Source organism: Xiphophorus maculatus, chromosome 2 (assembly GCF_002775205.1).
Source record: "Xiphophorus maculatus strain JP 163 A chromosome 2, X_maculatus-5.0-male, whole genome shotgun sequence".
NCBI lineage: Eukaryota > Metazoa > Chordata > Actinopteri > Cyprinodontiformes > Poeciliidae > Xiphophorus > Xiphophorus maculatus.
Window position 1 is genome coordinate 21718645 of NC_036444.1, and position 23164 is coordinate 21741808.

The 23164-nt window shown below is 39.2% G+C and overlaps 1 protein-coding gene across 3 annotated transcripts in view; it reads right to left on the bottom strand.

The window, feature by feature from the left end:
• Positions 1–14281: 14281 nt before the first annotated feature.
• The window catches only part of LOC102235540 (A disintegrin and metalloproteinase with thrombospondin motifs 20), a 95589-nt gene continuing 86706 nt past the window's right edge, over positions 14282–23164 (bottom strand). For 2 of the 3 annotated variants that reach the window (XM_005796405.2, XM_023342733.1), the window contains 8 exons: positions 22863–23066; positions 22630–22759; positions 21422–21516; positions 21257–21351; positions 21047–21180; positions 19440–19531; positions 17994–18098; positions 14282–17753 (listed from right to left, as the gene is read on the bottom strand). In XM_005796405.2, the coding sequence (XP_005796462.1) occupies positions 17664–17753; positions 17994–18098; positions 19440–19531; positions 21047–21180; positions 21257–21351; positions 21422–21516; positions 22630–22759; positions 22863–23066 (945 nt within the window). In that variant the 3' untranslated portion in view covers positions 14282–17663. Of the gene's footprint in view, positions 17754–17993; positions 18099–19439; positions 19532–19630; positions 19720–21046; positions 21181–21256; positions 21352–21421; positions 21517–22629; positions 22760–22862; positions 23067–23164 lie in introns of those variants that run through there. The other variant, XR_002753504.1, reaches the window with a different exon arrangement.

The window sequence follows — 23164 nt, forward strand, 5'->3', positions numbered from 1 at the left end:
CGGCTGGGCAGCTTGGCAGTCTTTGTTGCTTAACTCCAACCATCTGGCTTTACTTAGCAACAACATAAAATTGCGTGCTTTTACATCAGTGTAGTAAGAACTTTTAAATATACTCTGTTTCTTTACACGTTATGAAAACCAGATTAACATCTTTATGAGTGCAATTTCGAACAGTATGGTTACAGTCGTGTAATGCTGCGTACTCAGGAGGCAGAACAGAAGACGGACACGTCTCCTATTTGCTTATCAAAAAGAGTTTTATTGTAACAAAAGCAAAGTGAAAGGTTTAGGAGATATGAATAATCTTGGAAGGAATCTGTATGGTGTTTTGTTATTATGCTGTAGCTTAGCTTAAACCACTTAGGTTTAAGACCAAATACTAAAGATTTACTTTCAACCCTAAACCAGACCATCATGAGACGATAACGATACTCTTTGGCTTGGATACATAGGCTAAAAAAAAAAAAAGGTTCTCATAGAAAAACATTTATAAAGTTTATTTCTGATTTTCATATTTACATCAAAATAACCTACAGTATGGAAACAACGATAATTTGCCAGAAAATATGACAGAGGCAGTGGAACAGACTTACTGTCACAGGCAAACCTATAATAACTTGACCTACTTATGCTTGAGTGGAGTGATTTTCAGATGCTTAACTCTTTCAAGAGAGCATTCGTGTTTTCTTTTATATGACAACGTTTTACAAATATCATCTTTGGAATCAGTAAAGATGTCAAAGGAGATCTCGTATGCACGTGGACAAGTGCAGTAAGCGGCTCATCTGCCTTAAACCCGTCCTGTTGTTCCAACCGCCCACGTGTCAGCATTCTTGTACGTAAAATCTGCTCGCTTGCAAGAAGTTATTAAAAGAAGGGGGGAAAAAAATCAATAGAGAAAAGGATTAGCAAAGGCAAATATGTATTATCTCCAAAGGGTGAATGGTAATTCAGACATGAAAGTGTTTGAAGTTTGGCCTAATGCTGTGTGACAGCTTCATAATGGGTTTCCCCCCTGAGCGTCATCACCCAAAACTTACAAACCAATGTCATCTTTTGTCAGGTCCTGCTCCGATTCTGCTGTTTTACACGACTGAAATTTCAATTGCAGCCAGGGGGATTAGGCAGTAAGCTGGTAAGACGATGCGCTATTTTCCCCTGCTGCTCCGTCTGCCTTGGTGTTTCTTAAGAAAAACTGCTCTTTGAAGTGGCATCTCTTCCTATGTCCTACAGAGTCAGTGGCCAGATTTAGAAACATAAGGCGACGCACAAGCATACTGTACTCTCGCACACACTGCAGGCTGGACTTAGAAATCCATTTTACTACTTAATGAAACACATCTTACACGGTGATACCAGATCTATCCAGGAAGTGGAAGGGAAATACTTCTGAAATGTGTTTAATCAGTGGCTCTTGGAGCCTAGAGGATATACCCTTTTGATGTTGGATTGCGTGTGTCCAGGAAAGGGGTCAATTACCCACGGAAAGTATTTCTACTCATGTCAGATCATTCTTATTAAAGTCCTCTTATTGTCTGGAGCTGCCAAGTTTGGGCCGAGTACGAATCAGAACATCAGAGGTCAGCCAGCACTGTGGCCTTTTTTTATATATCAGATTTATCCAAAAACAGACTTTATTGTTATGACCTATTAGCATTCTTGGGCGGACTCTGCATTCTTTGACCTCAGTCATTTCCCCCTGAAGCTTAACACACACAATGCACTAAATTAGTCGAAGCCACGATCTTCCGATCGGTTTTAATTTATTGCAAAAGCAATGTGGGCATTTACTGTTGAAGGTCAGTGGAATATTGACTTAAAGTGGTGCCTTCAGCAGGCGTTCTGGGTGGAATAAGACAGGAAGGTTCCTAGATGAGCAGATTTAGACAATATATGAATTTATTGCTTTAGATTTGTGGGTTTTTTTGTTGTTGTTTTGTTTGTTTTTCTCACTTTGAGCATTGTTTTTCCATGAACCCACTTGGTACTCAAAAACATGCAACAGACTCGGCACCCATATCAAACATTACATCTAGACATTTTTAATGTATTTTTTTCATTTATCAAATCAAAGTCAATTTCTCTTATTTTACAGAAAACCCTCACAAAATACTGATGGAATTTGGCCTTTGACCTTGACATCTACCTTCACAGTAGACCTAAAGGTCAGGAAGTGTTTTTATTGTTATTTTTACACACTGAGATTTCTCTTGATCTTCTACAATATTTCTGTAACTGACATGGTGCCAATAACGAAAACAACAATTTACAAAACTCACGACTGGTAGCATAAAGTTAAGCTCAAAATTAATTTTACCAAAGAAAGTAATCTGGAAAATTAGTATTCATATTTTTATGATTTTAAATTCTGTGGGATTCTCACATGAGATAGGTAGCACATAACAAAATAATTCAAACAATTGCAACAATGAGATACAAATGCATCCGTATTAGTAACAAAAAAAACCGTATGACCTAAATCTGTATGTCAAACAAGCTGTTCTGTTTAATATGTCCTTTCATATCTTGACAGCAATTTTCCCCTTACGTAACGACAATAATTTTTCAATCCTTTGTATATTTGATTTCTTTATATATATATATATATATATATATATATATATATATATATATATATATATATATATATATATATATATATATATATATATATATATATATATATATATAGGAACATATGCCTTGTGCCAAAAATTATGAACAGCTTTCTCCATTAGAACATGTTTAAAATTAAATTAACCAGTTGTAGTATTTCACTTTAAATAAAAATAAGAAGCAAACACAATTATCATGTCCTGTTTTAGTCATATCACAGACGGTGAATGGTAGAGCATATTCTGCTGTTTTAAAAAGAAAAAACATGAGAATTGACTGTGGCTCATTGGTGAATCTCAACATTTTTCCTTTGTCGTGGGTATTTCTGAGATGCAACCCCTGGACAGGAGTCGAGTCTAAAGAAAAGCGTTCCAGAATAATCAGCTGAAGACAAAAGAAAGGGGCAAACTCCAGGCCACAACTGCTTTAAAGGGAGACCTATCATTTCTGCTGCAGCCTGAACTCTGTAATAAAAACGCTCCTATCAGACAAATTACCCATCTATTGACTTGCACCTGATATAAATCAGATGGGAGAAAAATTCCACCTCCTGCTTTAATAAGCATCTTGCTCGGTGTTCATGGAAAGATCAAACATTTCCCCACATTCTTGTGAAGACAGTGTGTGTGTGTGTGTGGGGGGGGGGGGGGGGGGGGGGGGTGCGCATGTGGGCGTGTGTGTGAGTGTGTGCCAACATAAAATTACAGTCTGGCATTGAAAGAGGTAAATTCAGCTCCCTGCTGGTTATGATGCACATTTGCAAACTTTCTTTTGTGTGTTCTGACTGCAGGGCGTTAATATTCGAGATGAACAACCCAGATAGCTACAGACAGGAAGAAAAGTAACGTTGGCACCCTGGGTAAAGAAGTCTGAAAATTATTTCTTAACAACATAATCACATACTGAAGCAGTTTGAAGAAATCCACATTTTAATTTGAGGAATTTTTTTTTTCTGTCAAGAAAAAAAAAGAAAAAACTCTGTGTAACAGAATAATTGTCAAAAGCAAATTACCAGTGGCACACTTGTTGGCACTTTTAAGACTCCATAAAAAAGTAGCTGAATCAGTTTTATAAATTTGGTCTTACCTTTTTTATAAAAGATTGTAAGGCATGTCTCAGAACTGACATAAATCTGGAATTGCTGTTTCCCCTTAAATTTAAATACAGTGTGACAAAAAGGCCTATGTCTGTCAGCCACTGTCAATTAGTCTGGGATAGGACCTGCATTTATTTTGCCATCATGCAAGAAAAGAGTAGTAGGAATCCTCAAGTTTTCTTAAAAAACAATAAATATTTCCATTCCACCATCACATACGTAATCATGTGGATTTTGTTTTAGTTGTGTCCCTGGCATCCTTTTTTTCTCTCCAAACTCTTCCTTTTCCCTCCTGGGAATGAATTGGCTCATTACTTGATACCACTGCCTCTTGTATATCGGAGCTGTCCTTTTAAAATACAGACATCATGAGCGTTGGCGATGGTGGGATTGGAAAATGTTAGAGAACCCGTCCTAATTAAAGCCCAACACTCATCTATGTCATTTCATGATGGGAAAGTCTTCCATCCCTGACCACACTTTGAAAAACTGCACCTTAAAATTTGTGAGAAACATTTAAAAAATGTGCTCTCAGCAGAAGCAAAAGCTTATAAAAACACTAGTTTACAATAAATTTAATTCCATTTTAACTTTAATGATAAGTTAAAGTTAAATTGCGTGGCTGCAAGATCCCCGCTTGTCCTGCAACAAAGGGGCAAACATTTGTCTGTATTTCTCCTGAAAAGGGAAAAAACGGGACTCATGCCGAGTGAGCGCCACAACTCTGATTTGAGTTACGATATGATGCCTAAACTTTTCTTCTTTTTTAAAAAAAAAAGGCACAGCCAACATTATTACAATGATTATGTCTGAGAAATTTTTACTTGAATTATAACTTCTTCATCAGTAGATACGGAGTTGACAAAATAGTTAAATATACACCATCATATTCTTGTTATTCACTCTACTAAACCTTAAAAGATGAAGTATGTGGTTTGCTGTTTGTAATCCTGTTTAATATATAAAAGTTAATGTTCATCCAGAAGATTAAGCTTTGTGAAAAGGTGACTACTTAGCCCAGTCCTGGCTACACAAATGGCGAAGTGCCAGGGTGTCAACAACTATTCAAACCAAAACACTGTGATTGCTTAACATTACACTAGATTTACAAACACATCCTTACCAGCTATCAGGGTTGGCGACAATATTCTCTGCTTCTGTGTTTCACCTCATTGAGGACAAACAATAAGGTAGGAACATGGAAGAGGGTGTTTGCGGATAGTTTGAAGCCATTCTCTTGGCCTGTGGGCCTCACAGTGACGGATCCCTACAGCCTAACAGTGTGTCAGTCAATCCCCACGAAACAATAGCTCAAGATGAGAGAGGTATAAAAGTGAGACAGAGCGCCAACTACAAAAAGTCTTGCTTTGACTATGGCGTGCTTATCAAACAAAGCATCAACCTCTCTGTGTGGCCTCCTTACTGGAAAACTGCTTAAGAAAAGAGGTTGTGATCACAATACGTTTGACCATAAAATTTTGTGTGCACATGTTATCTGTTGCTGCCATGGCAACCCATGTGACAAAGAGAAAAAAAAAAAAAACAGAACAAAGTAAACGCAAAGTATTTCAAACTCGCGTTGTGCCGATGTGGCAACATTACGAACAGTCCTGCTTGGCTGCAGGCTTTAAATGAGCTAACAAAAGGTTAACGCTGCGACAAGGCTTTCCAATTAGCAACACGACAAACTTTGTGTCTAACGAATGTTCTGGGCCAATTAATCCGAGGCGAGTCGCATCCTTATGGCAACCGACAGACAGTCTGGTCAAAGTAGCCTGCTGACGCTTCACTTTGCGCCAAAAAAATGTGTCACAAGCAGCTGGGCAGAGCATGTCGTACGTGCTCCAGCACCAGATGGAGCGCTAAAACGAGATATGTTCCTACTCTGACTAATTGGGTGACATTGTATGTGCAAAATCAGTAAACAGTGCCTTCATTTTTATTATTATTATTATTATTTTTAAATGCTATTGATGGTTATTCATGTATTAAGGTGGTGCAAAGCCTGTCCTGCAGTACAACAAAATTAATGATTAGATGTTTGATAATGTAGTAATGGAGACCACCTAGTTAAGACCAAAGACCGACACATATCAAGACTGCGTGAGTCCAAGACCAAACCAAAGCTAAATCCTTTACAAAGCCACTGCTGTAATCATAATAATCTAGTTGTTTCTGCAAGTGTTTGTAGAAATTCTGCCTGTGGTAACTCTTCACCACCTCCAGACTAACTGGTGGACTTGTACACAAATGCTTTCAGTGCACCATCACGACATTGAAGGGAGGCCAAAATTGTGTGTATGGAGAATCTTAACTACATGCCACTGTCGCCAACACATCTGACAAGTTAGTCCCCAATCGAACCAACTCTATCGGACTATCAGGTATGAAGGGACAGAGTTCTAAAATATGGTCTCAAGACGGAACTTGGTTGGTCTCGGTCTCAAGACCAACCCTGAATACCAAAAAAACTGTTTGGCTTTCATCATGTTTTTCTGAAAAGGCAGTGAGTCTGAACAGGTTCTGCCTGAAGAACCGGCCATTTCTGGTACAAAGAGGAAGAAAAGAACTTGCTACACATATTTAATCTCCTTGAAAGAAATTTGTTAACATGCTCGCTTCACAAGGCTTATTTAGTGAGGGCCTTGATCCATATCCCACGTGTACTTTTTATTTAATCTATGTGTGTTTTCACAACTCCAAACTCTCAACCAGACATGATTTCTTCTTTTTTTTCTTTTTCAATTATACAGAAAGTCAGTGGTTGAAATTATGGGTTTGGAGCCATTTCATCTCTCAAGAGGACACATTTGTTATAGTGTAAACACGAACACCGTTGGATCAGTTTAACGGCCGCTTCTCAGATGATGCATCTGCAGCTGATTCGCAGCTTTGAGCTGAGAAGTGCTATGAAAAAACTTATAGCTCATTTTGCTGAGTAATTGATGGATCTTATGCCCTTGTCGTGGGGGTCAAGGGGAGCATATTGAGTGTATATGTTCTTTTTTTCTACTTAAAGTTTTTACATCCATATACAGCCAAGAAACACTTTAAATTATTACTTTTAACAAGTTCTGCTTCATGTGTTCAGACGCTTGGGGCATAAAAGAGAAAAGCTGCGCACACTCTTTCAGCTCAGACATGATTTAAAACTAATAAATGCATTTGGATGTAAGGGTCCCTGTTGTAAAAATATAAAGTTCTTCAGAATAGCAAGTGGAGTGTTTAACAGCTTGTCATTAGCTGTTTTATAGCTCCACTGAAGTGGCTTTGTCTGTCGTTGAGTGGCCCCCATCAGGAAACGGACTGGCTGTGAGTGCCCCTCTTGCCATGCTAATAGACTCATTGTGCAAATGTGTGGGTGAATCTGCTGTGCGTGCGTGGGGGTGTGTTTGCAGCAAACACACACGACAAAAAAGAGAAACACACACAGACTTCTATTTTTTTCACCTCTTTACACCTTCCAGATGCAAATTCCAATACATTTTATTGGGATGTTAGATAAATGATCAACACAAAGTGACGTAGTAATGATAGAGAGGAAATAAAATGGTAGATCTTCTATTATTGTCGTATTGATATGAAGATTATTGCACGAAGTTGCCACCCCTATTTTAATCTGATACCACTAAATAACGTCAAACTGCTGTCAGAAGTCGCTTTATTATTAGAGTCCACTTGTGAGTAAATTAGACAGCATATAAACACAGCTGCTCTGCTCTCACAAGTCTTTTAGAGAATATTTGTGATAAAAAATAAATAAATAAATAAATAATAAATAAAACAGCATCATCAAGACGAAAAGGTCAGGGAAAAGTTATAAAGAAGTTAGAAGCAGAAGTGCAAAAACGATACTTCAAGCTTTGAACATTGAATTAATTTCTTCCGTTTGTTTTTGTTGTTTTCTATGCACAAATACATCCAGATAGCAGAAGGGTGGCACACAGAAATCACACTTTTACATGAATCCCCTGCAAGTCTTAGATTCCAGTGATCATCATGACAAACTTTGAAGTTTAAAAAAAGGGGGAAAACAAACACTTGTAATTTGTCTTCAGCCTGAAGGTTTTGAATTTGAAATTTACACCCTGCTGTAAAGCTTGAAAACATCATGGTTATTCCTCCAAATATTGATTTCTGAACTCTTCCTGAGTTAAAACATTAGCGTTGTTGTTTCTAGATGAGTATGAACTTATCTTTGCATTATTTGAGCTCTGGAAGCACTCCATCTCTTTTTGTTATTTTGACCATTTCTCTTTTTCCGCAAATAAATACAAAATTTTTGCTTGGAATTTCAGAGACATGTTGTCCGTAGTTCATAGAATAAAAGAACGATGTTCATTTTACTCAAACATAAGCCTGTAAAAAGTAAAATCAGAGAAATGGATCATTTTAAGTGGCCTCTTAATTGTTCCCAGAGCTGTGTATATATATATGTTTATATATATAATCTTAATTTGAATATGTTTGCCTCCATTCATTTATGCATTTGTATGCTACAGACAAAATTAAGACGGCAGGAGTTTAACATGTTCGAAGAAATCGGTGGGGACTTAAGAGTAGCATGATGCTTTGCGGTGTGTTAAAACATAAGTGAACACTCAGGCCGAGACAGAATGATTGATAATCACGGCCAAATGTTCCAAATACTCGAGCGTGAAAACATATTTTCGATCTCTGTGGCATTCCCCACCTCTCTCCCTTGTCGAGAGATCGTATCGCGTTAAAACGAGGGCTCGCCTGCACGTCTCACTCGTACGAGAAACCAGAACCTATCATTTAGTGGGAGAAGACGTTGATGCTGGGAGCAGAAGAGCAGCGGAGGAGTGATTGATGTGAGCTAACCCTGTCAGTGGAGGGTTATGGATCAGTGCAGAACAGCACACAAATGACTTGCAAATGGTCTCGTCTGCTGCTGTCAGACCAGATTGATTCTCTGTTTCTCACTTGTCTTTGTCTGAAAATATCACACATGGGGCAACGATTTTATCTGCGAATGAGGTAAAATCAAGCCGCAAGCATAACATTTAAAATAAAACAGCGACCCACACTTTCGCAGTGATTACAGCTTCAGGTCTATTGTGTCTAAGGACTGAATTCTTTGCCCAGTTTTCTTTCCAAAATAGTTCAAGGTCAGTCAGATAGAACGGATAGTCCATGTGAACAATTCTTTTGTGCTTTTCCCGATTGGGAATGCCTTTTTTCCCCCCAATCCACATCATTGTTGCTTTGACTGTATGTTTAAGTGCCAGAAGGTAAATTTTTGTCCCAGTGTTAAGTTTTCTTGTTTAGCTGTGTTTAGCTCCGACTCTGACTAGCTTCCCTGCTCTGCTGAAGAAGATCACAATGCTGCCACCACCGTGTATCGCCACAGGCATGATGTGTTCAGGGTGATATTGTTATTTTTTGGCAGCATATAGGAATTTACACATAGATACATTTTTAAAAACTCAGTTTTGGATTCATCTGACCAGAGCGCCTTCTTCAGCAAAGCATTGCATTTGCTTAATTTAATTTAGTTGGGGTTTTTTTACACAAAGAATTTTCGATTGCTTTTTCAGACTCGTTCCATTCTTTAGTTTGCGAATAGAAAAACAGCCTATGTGGGAAAACTGACATAAGTTTTTTGGGGTTTTTTCAACTATGCTCACAAGAATCCTTTCATGACCACAAACATCTTTTTCATTCCTGTTGCAAACGTTTTCCAGTGAACACATCCAGGATGTCACAACGTTTTCACCCCTGCTGCACACCTCCCAACGCGCTGAGGGAAAAAATAAAAAAAGAAAGTATTTGGAATCTGCTTGTTTGGTCTGCCTGTTCAAATCATCATATGACATTTACTGTACACGCGGTCACCCGAAAGCTATTTTTAAGTGGAACTTGCTGAAACAAAGGGGGATATTATGTAGGTTTAACAGATCTAGTGTAAAAGTATTCAGAAAGCTCAGTCGGTTAAAGTGTTAAGCTGTTAGAAATAATTATCCCCACCTCTTAGTGTTACGGAGAGCCCTGCCTGCTGGGTTTGCACACAATAGAGCAGCCAGAGCTCGGAGCTGTGGCTGCGTCTGGCCTTTGCCTCTGTCAGTCTAACTATGCTGACATGGGGCAACATTTTCCAGGCTGCTTAACAGCCCCAACGTTTTTACAATGGGAAAGTATTGTCTCGAACAAAAACACTGCCACTGGTCATTATTTGCACATTTCCTAAGTGACTCTAGGCAGGTTTTTATGGCTTACTTGGTGAGTTGAGACAACTTGAAAATGTAAAACAAATGAACGGCTTCAACCACAATAATGACCATACAAATGTAACCTTAAAGAAGCTGAGATGCATTTAAAAAAAACAAAACACAAACGATCAGGCATGCTTTGAGTTTTGTGTCGTGATTCAGTTTCGCATTCGTGGATCCCAAGAAGAAAAAAAATGCAAGTCCATTTTTTCTTTTTTTTTTTTTTTTAGCACACCACATGTGCATGAGAGCTACTGGCACGTAAAGTGCGCACCCCAGGGCCCTAACTCCAGCCCCCTCCCCTTTACACCAACAGGCCAATCTCCAACAGTGCAGCTCCAGAAAGGTGGCCAGCGTCGGGCCGAGCCTGCAGTGCCCCACACATCGCATGCAGCTGTTCCAAAATGGATGCTGTGTAGACGTGTAACTTAACACCTAAAAATGACCTCATTCCGTGTCAGCCGGTTAAAGTCAAAGGTGACGTTGCTTCCTTTTGATAGTGCTGGCCTGCAAGGCAAGACGGTGCGGTCAATATAATGCCTGATCAGGCACAGCACCAGCAGCTTCTACACTGTCAAACTGCTGATGGTCCAGCACGCTGCAGGGTAGCTGCTACATTATGTTGTTTCAGGGGTTTTGATGCCAGCATGCTACATCAGAAGGTGGAGCTGATGCTGTTGAAGGCCAGCTGCTTCAGTGTAGGATGTGTGTGAAGGAGCACATGAGGGCCAGGGCTTGAAGGAAGGATGGATGGTAATTGTGCATCTGTGTGTGCCATGCAAACGTCTCCGTCTACTTATCTGTGAATTATCCAGAAATGATTGAGGATTTTGGAAACGTTGGAACAAATTACTGTTTCCAGGAGAGTTCTGAAACTCACGAAAATAACATGAATCCAGAGTAGGTCTAACATTTGAGACCCTGAGGTAAACGCATACCCTACCGCCATCTGCTGGTCACATGAGAACATGGTTTGCAACCAAAACCCTCCAAGATGTTCACAGACTAGACTTATTAACAGAAACTAAAACAATGTTAAGATTTTAAAATACAAAACAGAATACAAGTACAATAATTTTTACTCTGCAAGTCAAGCAGGAGAGGGAACAAAAAATACTGGTAGGTGATCAGAGCCCAACTTGTTCAATCAATCAATCAATCAATCAATCAATCAATCAATCAATCAATCAATCAATCAATCATATTCCCTGCCAGTGTGTTGTCTGTTTTTTTTGGGAGGAGTGTGGCGGGGGGGGGGCCTGTTGTACCTTCTGAGTACCTGCAAGTTTTTCTTAAAAGTACTTTAAGAGCCCAACATAAGACAGGTGCACCAAATTAGAATAAAAGGTGTTCATAATTTTCTCACGTTTCTGCATTTTCTAAAAGTCTCGGAGACTATGTAACCTTTTCCTTTCACTTTGCAGTTATTTGCTGTTTTTGGCCGGTCTATCACAGATAGCCGCAGTAAAATACACTAAAGCGCGGAGCTTGACATGACAAAATAATGACATAAGTAGATCTATGCAAGGCACTGCAATACATCAACATGTTAATTTATTGTATTGTTGAAGAAAAATTACTGTAAACAAATGTAGCCACTTGGTAAATCTTTTTAATTTTTTCATCAGAGAATCAGATGTGTATTTCTAACAAAAATCAGATTTTTTTTTTACTCTCACCAAATCTTGATTTAACTCGTTTTGCCTTATTTTTTGCGCATAAAGAAACGCATAAATAAAAAAAAAGAATAAATTAAAAACTTACTTAATGACAGAGCAATATAACAACCACAAGGTGTCACTGTTTACCCAATGTGTGAGACTATTCATTTTACTTTTGAGGAGTTTTTTTTCCACAAGTTATCTGTAATTTAAGAGGGGTGTGAATCTTAAACTTACTTATATTTTACCTCTCGTATATTTTTCTCCCATGATCTTTTGCTGCAGATGTTGAGTAAGTACAATACCTAATACCCTGCAAGTATACATACACACACATGCACACGCACATGCATACATATATATATATATATATATATATATTTATATATATGCTGATGTTTATATATCAGCATCAGTGGAAATAGCGTTTTTGCTTCTTCTGTATATATTTTCCTGAGAACAGGTCACAGCTGCAGATCGCACTGGAATGTCTGCGCCGTTACCTTAAAACAGACTGTGCTTCATGGTAAACATCAATCATTAGTGTCTTTTATGAGGACTCAGTGCAGGTTTTTGTTTTTCAGTAAAGTCATTAAAGATGCTTGGTTTATACTCACAACATGAGGTGCCATGGAAAGCTGCTTTTGTTTTTTTTGTTTTTTAATCGGTGTGTGGGTCAACGAGTCTGAAGTTCTCTTTTCGAAAGAAAAAACAAACAAACCTGCTTTTAAGAGCATAGCTGGCAGTTTTTGGAACCCTTGCCTTTTGGTCAGAAATCAAAGCAAGTTTTCAGGAATCCCAGGATCTGTTTTCATTTACTATCAAAGTTATATTGAGGCAATAAGACGTGGAAAAGTGCCTGGTATGCAAACTGTTTATCTTTTCCTAAAGTACCTGCACCTTTGTTATTAAGTCATTAAGATCCAACATTTCTTCCCTGGACAATTTTCCAGCGCTTACAGTGGGGCTTACCTCGGCCTTTGATTTGGCATTACAGTTGGATGAGTCACCCGGTAGTGGACAACTTCAGAACTCAAGAGCGTATCTAGATTAGAGAGAAACTGCTTTACAGGGTATTTGCTGTTGCGTTTTATGTGACTCTAAGTGGAAATAAGTGCTTGAAAGTCAAGTTGTTGAAATTCAGTCCACAGCACTAAGTGGATCCACATGGAGTCACAATGTGGTTAGCAGTAGGATCCTGTGTTGATACTCTTTTTAATATTGACCTGGACTGAAGAGACACTGCTGTCGGATCACAAAATGTATCCTTTTGTTTTTCATACAATGTTGTGTAGACAGTAAAAATATTGTTGCTGCAGTTTGACATCAGATTCTCTGAGTCAACCCTGTAATTTGACATCTAATAATCACCATGGTTTTGTGACACTTCGCTGAAGACAAGCTGTCGTCTCTTGAGTTATACATCTGAATATATCTCTTACACCCCTCTCACACTCTATCTGCCCTGCATTTCTCTGCCGTATAAAACTACTCTGCTAAATCCACAAAATGACGTTGCAGCATCACCAACGGATATATGTGCCAAAGTGAAAAGTCTGGCATGTGTTTGTTTTCACTCACTTTGTAGAGAACAATCACTCTAAAGTCACAGCCAGCACTAAATGGGAATGATTCAGATTTAAGCATATTCATGTATTGCAATGGTATAGTCAAAGTCAGGAGCTAAATCTGAGAACCTGTGGAGCAGCTTAAATAGAAAAAGCGCTGCATCCACACTCCCTCCACTCAGTCTGACTGAGTTAGATGTGCAAAGTTGGTAGAAACATGGAGGAAAGTACACATCTGTAAGGTTTTTCTACTAAGTATTCACTTAGAAGGGCTTAATACAAGTGCAACACTTTTAAAGAGCCTTGTATTGTTGAATTTACTATTTATAACTATGAACTTTTTTTTGGTCAGTCACAAATACATTTACCTTTGGTTATAACATGACAAAATATTAAGAAGTTTGAATTTAGTCAGTAAACATGCCACTGCTACAGTTTTTACACAAATTCCTACTCAAAAACAGCAACTATGATGTAATGGCGATGTTAAATTCTCTTATACTTCATTATGCAGACGCTCTGTCTTTACTGATGAAGATTCTCTCACATCAGCATGCCAATCCCTAAAAGCGTCTCCAAGATTATTGCAGTCAGACTTACTGATTATTTCTGCAATTAAAAGACTCAGTCAAAATATCGGGTCTTTTTTTTTTTTTTTTTACAACTTTGCGGCACCTGAAGACTATAGAGCAGGGGTCTCAAACTCCAGTCCTCGAGGGCCGCAGTCCTGCAACTTTTAGATGTGCCTCTGCTGCACCACCTGAATAGAATAATTAGGTCATTAAGGCTCTGGAAAACGGATCTACACAAGGAGGAGGTAATTAAGCCATTTCATTCCAGTGTTTTGTACCTGTGGCACATCTAAAAACTGCAGGACTGCGGCCCTCGAGGCCTGGAGTTTGAGACCCCTGCTATAGAGCATTAAACATTCATCCACACCGGGTCAACCGACTAATAAGCATTGAAAATTGAGTAAGTGATGTCACAGCAAAAGTAGTGTAACAGAATGTATCATAAATGGTAGTTAATTTTTGTTTAATAGTATATTTAATGGATGGATTACTTGTGAAAAAATAAACTTAAGCCAACCTTTTTTTTGCTGAAAAGCAAATTTTATTTTTCTGTTTCTCCTTCCTGTTTTAGTATAATGACACGTACAGTAACTGTATGATTAGTAACCATACATAGCACCATAATTATGCATGTCTTATGAGCAGCATTCACCCCCCATCATCCATACGTACATTCATACATACTGTTTATATACTTACATACTATACATACATATGATTCTTAAAAACATCTTTGGATAGAGCAGGGCAAGCAAAGTCAACATTTCTCTATTCAGTACCAAAGTCAACTGAATACATCACACAATGTTTACAATTCAAGTATTGAATATTAAAAACACACACACACACACAAGCATATAAGTTACAGTGTAATGATTATTACAACAAAAAAAAACATACAGGATTACATTTCTACAAAGTTAATGGCACATAGTGCATAAAGTATTCTTGAACTTCTGATACAGATCTCAAAGCACAATTGGCTGTCATAAAAAAAAAAAAGGACACCAGCCAAAGGTTTTCTAGCTGCTCGCCGACTTTTATCATTGTCAGCCGTTCTTTAAATCTGAGGAAGCTGCACTGTCTGAGGAGAGAATAGAGTCTGGATCTGTTTCCCTGCTTTGGTTAAAAGCTCAGCATCTGCATGCCAGTGTGTTAAGCTACATGATGGTTGTCACGGTAACAGTTGTGGATTAGGAACTCACGTCGCCCACAGGGGGAGATTTTCGATGGGTCAAGTTCGGCTGGTATATCTAAGAATCCCGCATTGATATCAGTACTCTGAACTGCTTTGCAAGCAGGTCGTACATCAGACATTTCAAGACATTTCTTACTCTGCCGGTTAAAACAAAAGAGGCTCTGCCGCAGAAAGAGTTACTCCAAATGTCAGTATTTTCCATTTGCAAATCAGACGTAATTCCAGTAGTTAAAAAGCACAGTACTTTAAGATTAGTGGTTATGCAATACGTCATTAAAGTACCTTGATGGCAAAGGCAGACAATGTCTCCTCCCCTGGTAGTAGTCATTGTATCATATTACAAACATGTTCAGAGGTCAGTATAGAATAAATATGGTTGAACATAAATATATGACAACACAGTTCAGAGTACAGATGCTTGTGAGAGGTAGGGTTGTGAGGACTTGGAGCAGGCCAAACGGAGTGGCTGAGATGCCATACCTGACTGTGTCATGTACAGTAGAAGATGAGAAGTTGTGCAATGAAATAACACTCTTTTACACTGAGCTTATACTCTTAGAAATGATCTGGGTTTCCGCTCATTGCAAAGGCATTTACCTAAACAGTTAGCATGTCAATGTGACTCTCAGTGACATTTAGTAGTGGGGTGTTGAGCGCATTTATTGGCAACCAAGGTAAAGATGTGAATAAATCATCTTTTATTACCGGAGCATAATCTTTAGGAGGTTCAAACATACGGAGAGAAGGACCTCTGACCTCTTTGTATCAGAGTCCAGGGTTCCCTCTTATGGGTCCTCTCCAGGAATTACTTAACATGCCTTCATAGTTTCACACAAACCACTCTGTTTATCACCATAAAGCTAAATTTGGTTGAATCTAACCAAAATATTGTTGTAATCAAAAATACAGTAAGATTCAGAAATGTCCACATGTTGTGAAGATGTGACGATTGCTAAATTTGTCCTGAAATGACAAAATGTCATGGTTTTCCTGACAAGGGTCCAAAACAAGTAGTTTGTAAGTAGGTGGTGTCCAATCACTGGTGACTCTGTTACTAACACCCAAGATAAACACAGATAGACATAGTTATAGTCAAGGATAACCTAAAAATGGATGAATATCGAAAAGGACCTGCACTCAAGTTAAAAGTAGAATTATCAACAAGTCAGATCATAATAAATATGTCAATGTTAGCTTACTGTATCAGCAGAGCTTGAAGAATGTAGCTGTATCTGTCATGTCAGGTACATCCTGAGAGACAGAGATGAAGGGATGTGTGTTTTAGGTGACTGTCAGATCAGCATACTCACCTCCTTAACATGTGCTGAAGGAGAATATTTGAGCTGTCCTGGAGAAACTTTGATTGTGATCAAGTATGTGTCCCCGCAAAGAAAAAGAAATAAAATATTAGAGACTGCAGAGTCCGTAATGTCATTAGTGAAAGAGTTAAATGTGACACTGATTAAACGTATTGAGTTTGTTTACAGCTGCAGAGTTTCCAAGGATATATTTATGCCGCTTATTTTAATAATTTTAGCTGGACTGGGACTCTGTTTTGCCTGATTGTTGTTCTTAAATCCTAATATGTTGGTTTTTTTACACATTTTACCAGCAGTGCCAATAACGACTAAAGATAGATCACAGACTGTAGTAGGAACACATAGCTAGCAATGCAATTAAAATGTAAAGTTCTTCAAAAAAATGTTCCCCTAAACTTTGACCTCTGATGTGAGGCAGGTCAGGAACACCGTCAGTACTTAGTTACTTTAAAAAAGTCTAGAGATTTACTCAAGTCTCAAGTTACATATGGATAATTACAGGATGTGCCAAAAGTTTCCATACATAGAAAAAATAAACATTTTATATTGGACAACCGCTTTTATTTTTGTGGGACTCTGTGTAATCGCTGCACGTCTTGGACCACTTCGTGGTTGATCTGCAACATTTCCAGTTTTCTGAAACTTGCAAATAAGTTTTGCCACAGTGTCGTGTGTGATGCTCATTCCATGTTTTCTGTTAAAGTTTCGTGCAGCCATGCGACTGCTTCCCGATCCAGCCATCAGTATAATTTCAATTCTTTGCTCTTTTGTCAAACGCATCATCTTGGGTATCTGAAATATAAAAGAAATATACATTTTACATTCTCCTATGTATGGAAACTTATGGCCCACCCTGTAATTACGATAGTTTTATATTTTTGAAAGTGGTTATTCGTTTATTCTCATTATGTAGCACAGCAAGAGAACCATTCATTTCTTAATATTTTAGTGTATAACGCTTCCTGCAAAGTGTTGCCAGGAGGAACAGAATTTAAATTCAGAAAAGACTGTTTTAAGATGAAAATATAACAAGAAGCTGTTTTCTTTCTGTTTCGAGTTCTTGCATGCCCCGGTGACCAACAGGTCCTGACTCCCTTGGTAATATAATTACATCAGTGAATACATTTCCAACCCGCAAAACGTGCCACAGCAAAATGGCTGGCAAGCAAATGAAGCTGGCTCGTCTTCAGCTTAAAGGAAACACTTAACGTTGACAGCATGCAGCATTAGTGGACTGTGTAGTGTATCCTTTAGCTGCCATCTGGGAACCGGAGATGTCACAGCTGACGCCCCTCCTCCGTGCTCACAGCCGACGACTGGATCCAACAAATGACTCTTATTGTGTGTTCCTGGCCCACTGTCATCAAACTGAATTTAGAGATTTGTTTTTGACTTGGCTCTCAGTGAACTTGGAGGAGAAGACCATTATGAGCGTGGGGAATGCACTTCCCACAGAAACCACCGCAGCGACCGTAAATTCTTGTTCCGTCCTACGCATGGAAATGAATGAGAGAGCAGAAAGTGGGCAAAAGGGCAGCGTTCTATGCAAAAATGGACAGTTTATAAATAACAGTGAGTTTACCAGCAGACTGAAATAACATGATGCTTAAAAGAGAAACAAAGTGCAATGGAATTTCATTCCCGCACTCAAAAATGTGACTTGGATAGCAAAATGACGACAAGGCAATTTCTTGAAAAATCAACATTAGATGTCACATGAAAGTGCTTACCTCAGATCTGTGGACTTTAACCGAAACGTAGTTCCCTTGAGATGTCCACTTGGTGTTTGGAGCCACTTTAAGGCCCGTTCCAACCAGGTTGATGCTAAATTGGCCCTAAAAAGCACAGAGAAGCTGTTTCACATAAAATATCATGTAGAAAGGAATGTATGAAAACTATGTGAATGTTTCTGATTATCAAAAAAATAAACATCATACCTCACAAATCTATCTTGAGTAAGTACAATGGCAGTTTTTAAATGAGGACTTTCTTTTTTTAAGGAAAATCTACCCAAAGCAACCAGGCACTGATTGCTTCTCTGTTCCACCTTCACAGCAACAACTACCATCAAGCATTTGCGATAACCAGCAATGAGTCTTTCATCTGTTTGACTCACCGCTGCCAAATTGTGTTAATTCAGCCACATTGGATTGTTTTTGAATATGAACAGCACAACTTCTCAGTCTCAGAGATCTGAACTTTTACTAGGCCACTCCAAAACCCTTTTTGTTTTTGAAGATTTCATAGGCAGACTTGCTGGTGTGGTCTGCATCATTGTTTTTGCTGCACAGATTTGAGATCTGGAATGTTTGTTTTGGTAGAGAACAGAATTTGTGGTACCATCGATTACAGCAAGTCGTCGGCACCGGGCCCCCACACTGCCACCACCATGTTTGACTGTCAGCGTGGTCATGCTGTGTAGATTTTACACCAGATGTAACGGGATGCCTAAACTCCTAACATGTCCAGTTCTGCCTTGTTAGTTATCAGAATATTTTCACAAAGTTCACAGATATTTTTTTAGTATTTGTGTTCTTTTCAATCAACAGTGGGATTTCTTTCATAGATGCCATTACTGGCCAGTCTCTTTTTTTTATTTCAGGAACTCTGACCTGTACTAAGGCAGACGAGGGAAACAGTGCTTTAGATGTTCTGGGTTCTTTTGTGACCTTCTGGATGAGCCATCCGCGTTCTATCGGAGTAATTAGCTAGTCCCTAACGAAGGTTCACCCTGTTCCATATTGTCTACATTTGTGGATAACAGCTGTGGTTCGTTGGAACCCCAAAGCCTTAGAAACATCTTTGTAAGCATTTCAGATTGATAGATTTGAATCATTTTCTTAATTCTGTAGGCCTGAAAGTAATCAGTTCCAAGTCTGGGTTGAGGAAAATAAACAATAATGCAGTCAATCACAGTTATTTAATGATCTCACAATGAGGTCACTTATTTATATACGGTATATATATTTTGACTGGGTCTGGTTGGTTAGGACTGCTTTTCAAATAACCACTGGAAAACCACTCTTTGCATTTACTTGGGTTATCTTTTTCTGATCTTATAATAGATGATCTGAGACAATGTGACAAAAAATGTAAAATCAGATGTAATCAGTAAGGAGGCAGGTACTTTTTTTTTCTCTGCACACATAATTTCCATGAGGTATAACTTGACCAACCTGTGGGCACTTGGCTGCACTATAACAATCTCCTGCTGTAGCAAATGGGACAGGCCGCCCATGAATAGTCTGGGAAAACTGGAGGTCTGTGACTGGAAAACAGAAAAGACAGAAATCTTGAGTGAAAATGTCAAAGTGAACAGATTGTAAGCATCTGCTGGGAGGAAAAGAAAAGAAAAGAAAAAACACACAGATAACTGATGTCACTTTGCCAGATGTGTTTGCTCCATCTAAGATTTTTCCACTCAGCAGTTCGTAAAGTGAAGCTGGAAGGCTGTGTCTGCAGAGGTCAGTGAAATTAAAAATACATCAAATTCTGTGAACTGTTTTTTTTTTTTAACATTATGTTTCTTAGTGTTTTTTTCAATTTACATCAGCGTAGGAAGACAAACACCTTTGCCTAAAATGTCAGAGTAGAAAAGCAGTCTTTTAAGTCGTTATTTCAGAATTCCCCCATAATTTCGGTTCGAAAATTTTACATTTCCAATCTCAAAATATCAAATGTGTAATATATTCTCATTGCTTACCATGTGAGTGCATAGCTATTTTAAGATTTCGCGTATTTATTTTATCATCTGAGCCACAGCGATGCCTGAATAGTAAAACTGTTTTGTAGAAATTGTGAGCTTGTCACCACACGATCAAGAAGGGGGGAACATAATATGAAAATAAATGAATCATTAAATAAGTATAATAAAGAGAATTAGATTTTTCTAATTTGGAACACAGGTCATGGAAAACAGCCCTGGAAAGTCCGGAAGAAGCTGCTTTCCCATAGTTTTCCAATCTACACAGGAACCACATTGTTTTCATTACACCACTTTGTTTTAACCTCGAATCCTTCTTCAATCCACTTGGCTTGTTTTTCCTCCTGCCATTCTTTCGTACTTTCTATATCACCATAACGTTGCACTTATATGTAAGTCACACTCAATTAGCGCCTCTTCAAACTTCCCCCTTTCATCTTGAACTAATTTTCCTGCCTCAGATCTGATTTGAGCCACCTTAAAGCCAAATGAGTACCATGCACAAAAAAAAGGTGGGAACATGGAGTCAAGGACGCAAATGGGAAGAAGCTATCTGAAGGCTTTGAGGTGCTCCAGTCTCCTTTTTAAAGTGTACGTGAGCAAAAAACAAATAGACAAACACGTACATCCTGTGTTAATCCTTATCCTTTAATCAAAGCCGTACTTGAACACAACACAACAGTTGAAGCTGACTGTAAAAATTTAGAGGAGGAAGATGTGTGAGAGTGTGTGTGTGGACGGTCAGTGAGTGTGCGATTGGCTGCTTGCAAATATGAAAAAGTGTTTGATGATGGTCCAGTTGGGAGTACCGGAGTGAGTGCTCACATATTGCCTGGCTAAGCACATGCACGCATGCATTCCTTGATCCTCCCTGCTCACATGTTTGTATGGTAGAAGCCTTGTGATGTGGATGCTGATAGTTTAAGATTTTTTTAAAAAATTATTTTCAGCAGACAGAGTGTGTGAGGCCTTTGGACCTTATTGGCACTCTGGGATGAGGTGTGCAAGAGTTTAAATCAACAGTGATGTGTGGTCTCGTTACAGCAGACGGTGCAAGCCAGTCACGCAGTAATTACGAACTCATTATCCGAAGGGAGTTCAGGTCCAGACGAACTTTGTGGAAGAGCGTGTACCCTGCTGCCGAATAGTCATTTCTGCACTCACAGTCCTGCCTGCGACTGCCATTGTACGGACATTCGAAGGGGTTGATCAACCTGTTTGGGAAGGTCAAAAGGCATTAGGATCAATTTCGTAAAACAGGATCTTAAAACTCGTAGCTACGTTACAAACCTGTGTCCGTACACCTCAGAATAGTTGTCTGTCTCACCGCTGCGCAGTGTCACGTACTCCTTCGGGAAATCCGTCTGCATCTCAGCACAGTAAATCTAAAGCCAAACAGATCGTGAGATGGGAGCCGTGACGTGCGCAGAAGGATTTCTGTCAGCAAAGACGCACCTGCAGAGTCCGAAACTTGACCTTAAGATAGTATTCCCCATCCATCCTCACACCCTGGTTCCGTTGAATGTCTCGGCAAGAAGTGAACACCTGGCCTGAGGGAGGAGTTATTAAAAAAAGATTGTGACTTGGCTCTTTTCTTTAGTCTTTTGCCTGTTTTCCAAGACTGCTGGAGAGCCCATATCAAGCTGATTAGTTCATTATACTTAAAACGTGACCACAAAACTGGCTGTTACCCGAGCATATCATTTTAATTTTGCCAGCGCTGGACTTGGCAGCAGCCTGGTTGGAAACAACTGGCCCAGTGTGCCGTTGCTGAGACATGTGAAACGTGATTGAGCTAACCTGCAAACTTTGGCCCGGCACAACTAAAGCTGCCTCGGTGGGCGCTCAGAGTCCCCCCGCAAGGCATTTTGATAGAAAACTGCTGACTCGCTGTTTGTTGTTTCGCTAAATTATCACTTCGGGAGGCCTTAAGCGGGGCTCGCCGTTCTGCCTAATGTACCGAAGAAAAGTGTGGTTGAATTTCTGTAAACACAATCAGATATGGTTTTGCTTGGTACACACGGCGCACTCAATTTAATCTCGTCCCGCGAAAAGTTCCACGTAGGCAGTGTGTGAAGACGTTCAAAAAGGAGAACAAGATGGTTCAGTCAAATAAGAAACAGTCCTTAGGAAAGGAAAGGGGAAGAGAGCATTGACTTTTAACACAACTCTGTCAATGCAGTTGGGTTAGAAAACATAAAACTAAAACTTTTTAAATGCAAACTGACTTATGTATTTTTTGCAAACTCTGAAGAGTAGCAGTATGAAACTAAACAAAACCGATACATGAGTTTACAAAGTTTTAACAAGTAAATATTTGAAAACTGAGCCATTCATTTGCAATTCACACTCGCTTACTTTGTTAACTCTAAATAAAATCTCTGAGGTCTGCTGGAGAACATTAGAGAACAAACAGAATCCTGAAGACAAAGGAAAATGGAAGACAAAGTTGTTTGAAGCAGGTTAGGGAGTAAAAAAACACCCCAAGCTTTGGAGACTTCACAGACCACTGTTCAATCTCTCGTTTGTCCGTGACATAATTGCAAACCTTACAAGACATGGTCATCCATCTAAGCAAAAGACATCCTTAATCATCCTCTGGTAACTCTGGAGGAGCTGCAGAAATACAACACTCTATTGCGAATTGAAAGTGAGAAGCTCACATTGTCTCTCTTGACATGCAGCTTGCGATTCAGGTCTGTCTGATGGACGGCAGCGTTTAGACATTTGCCCCTCGGAGGTCACACACTCCACCCTACGCTCCATCACTCCTGACCCACAGGTCAGCGAACACTGGGACACAGACCCAAAACAGAAAGAAAATGGACAACAGCTTTGGATAATTTGAAACAAATGGGACTGAGTTTCTTTGGCTGCTTAATGTTCTGTGCTTCACCTTGGTCCAAGGGCCAACTTTCCAGTAGGAGGTTTGAGGGCACTCCCTGAGGAGGCATGGCTGAGTGGCAGGAGGGTGAGGTTCAGGGCAGATTTTGCCTGCAGAGGACAGCTGAGTGTGGAAATGCTGGGAGTGCGAAGAGGAGGGCAACAGAGAGCAGGAGACAAAACGGTGCTGGTAGCCGACGCCACAGCTGGCGGAGCACTGAGAAACACAAATACATAACAACATAACGATAGGAAAAAGCCAACACTCCTTTTATGAGTCTGGATTAAGTTTGAGATCAAATCAAATGTTTTAGG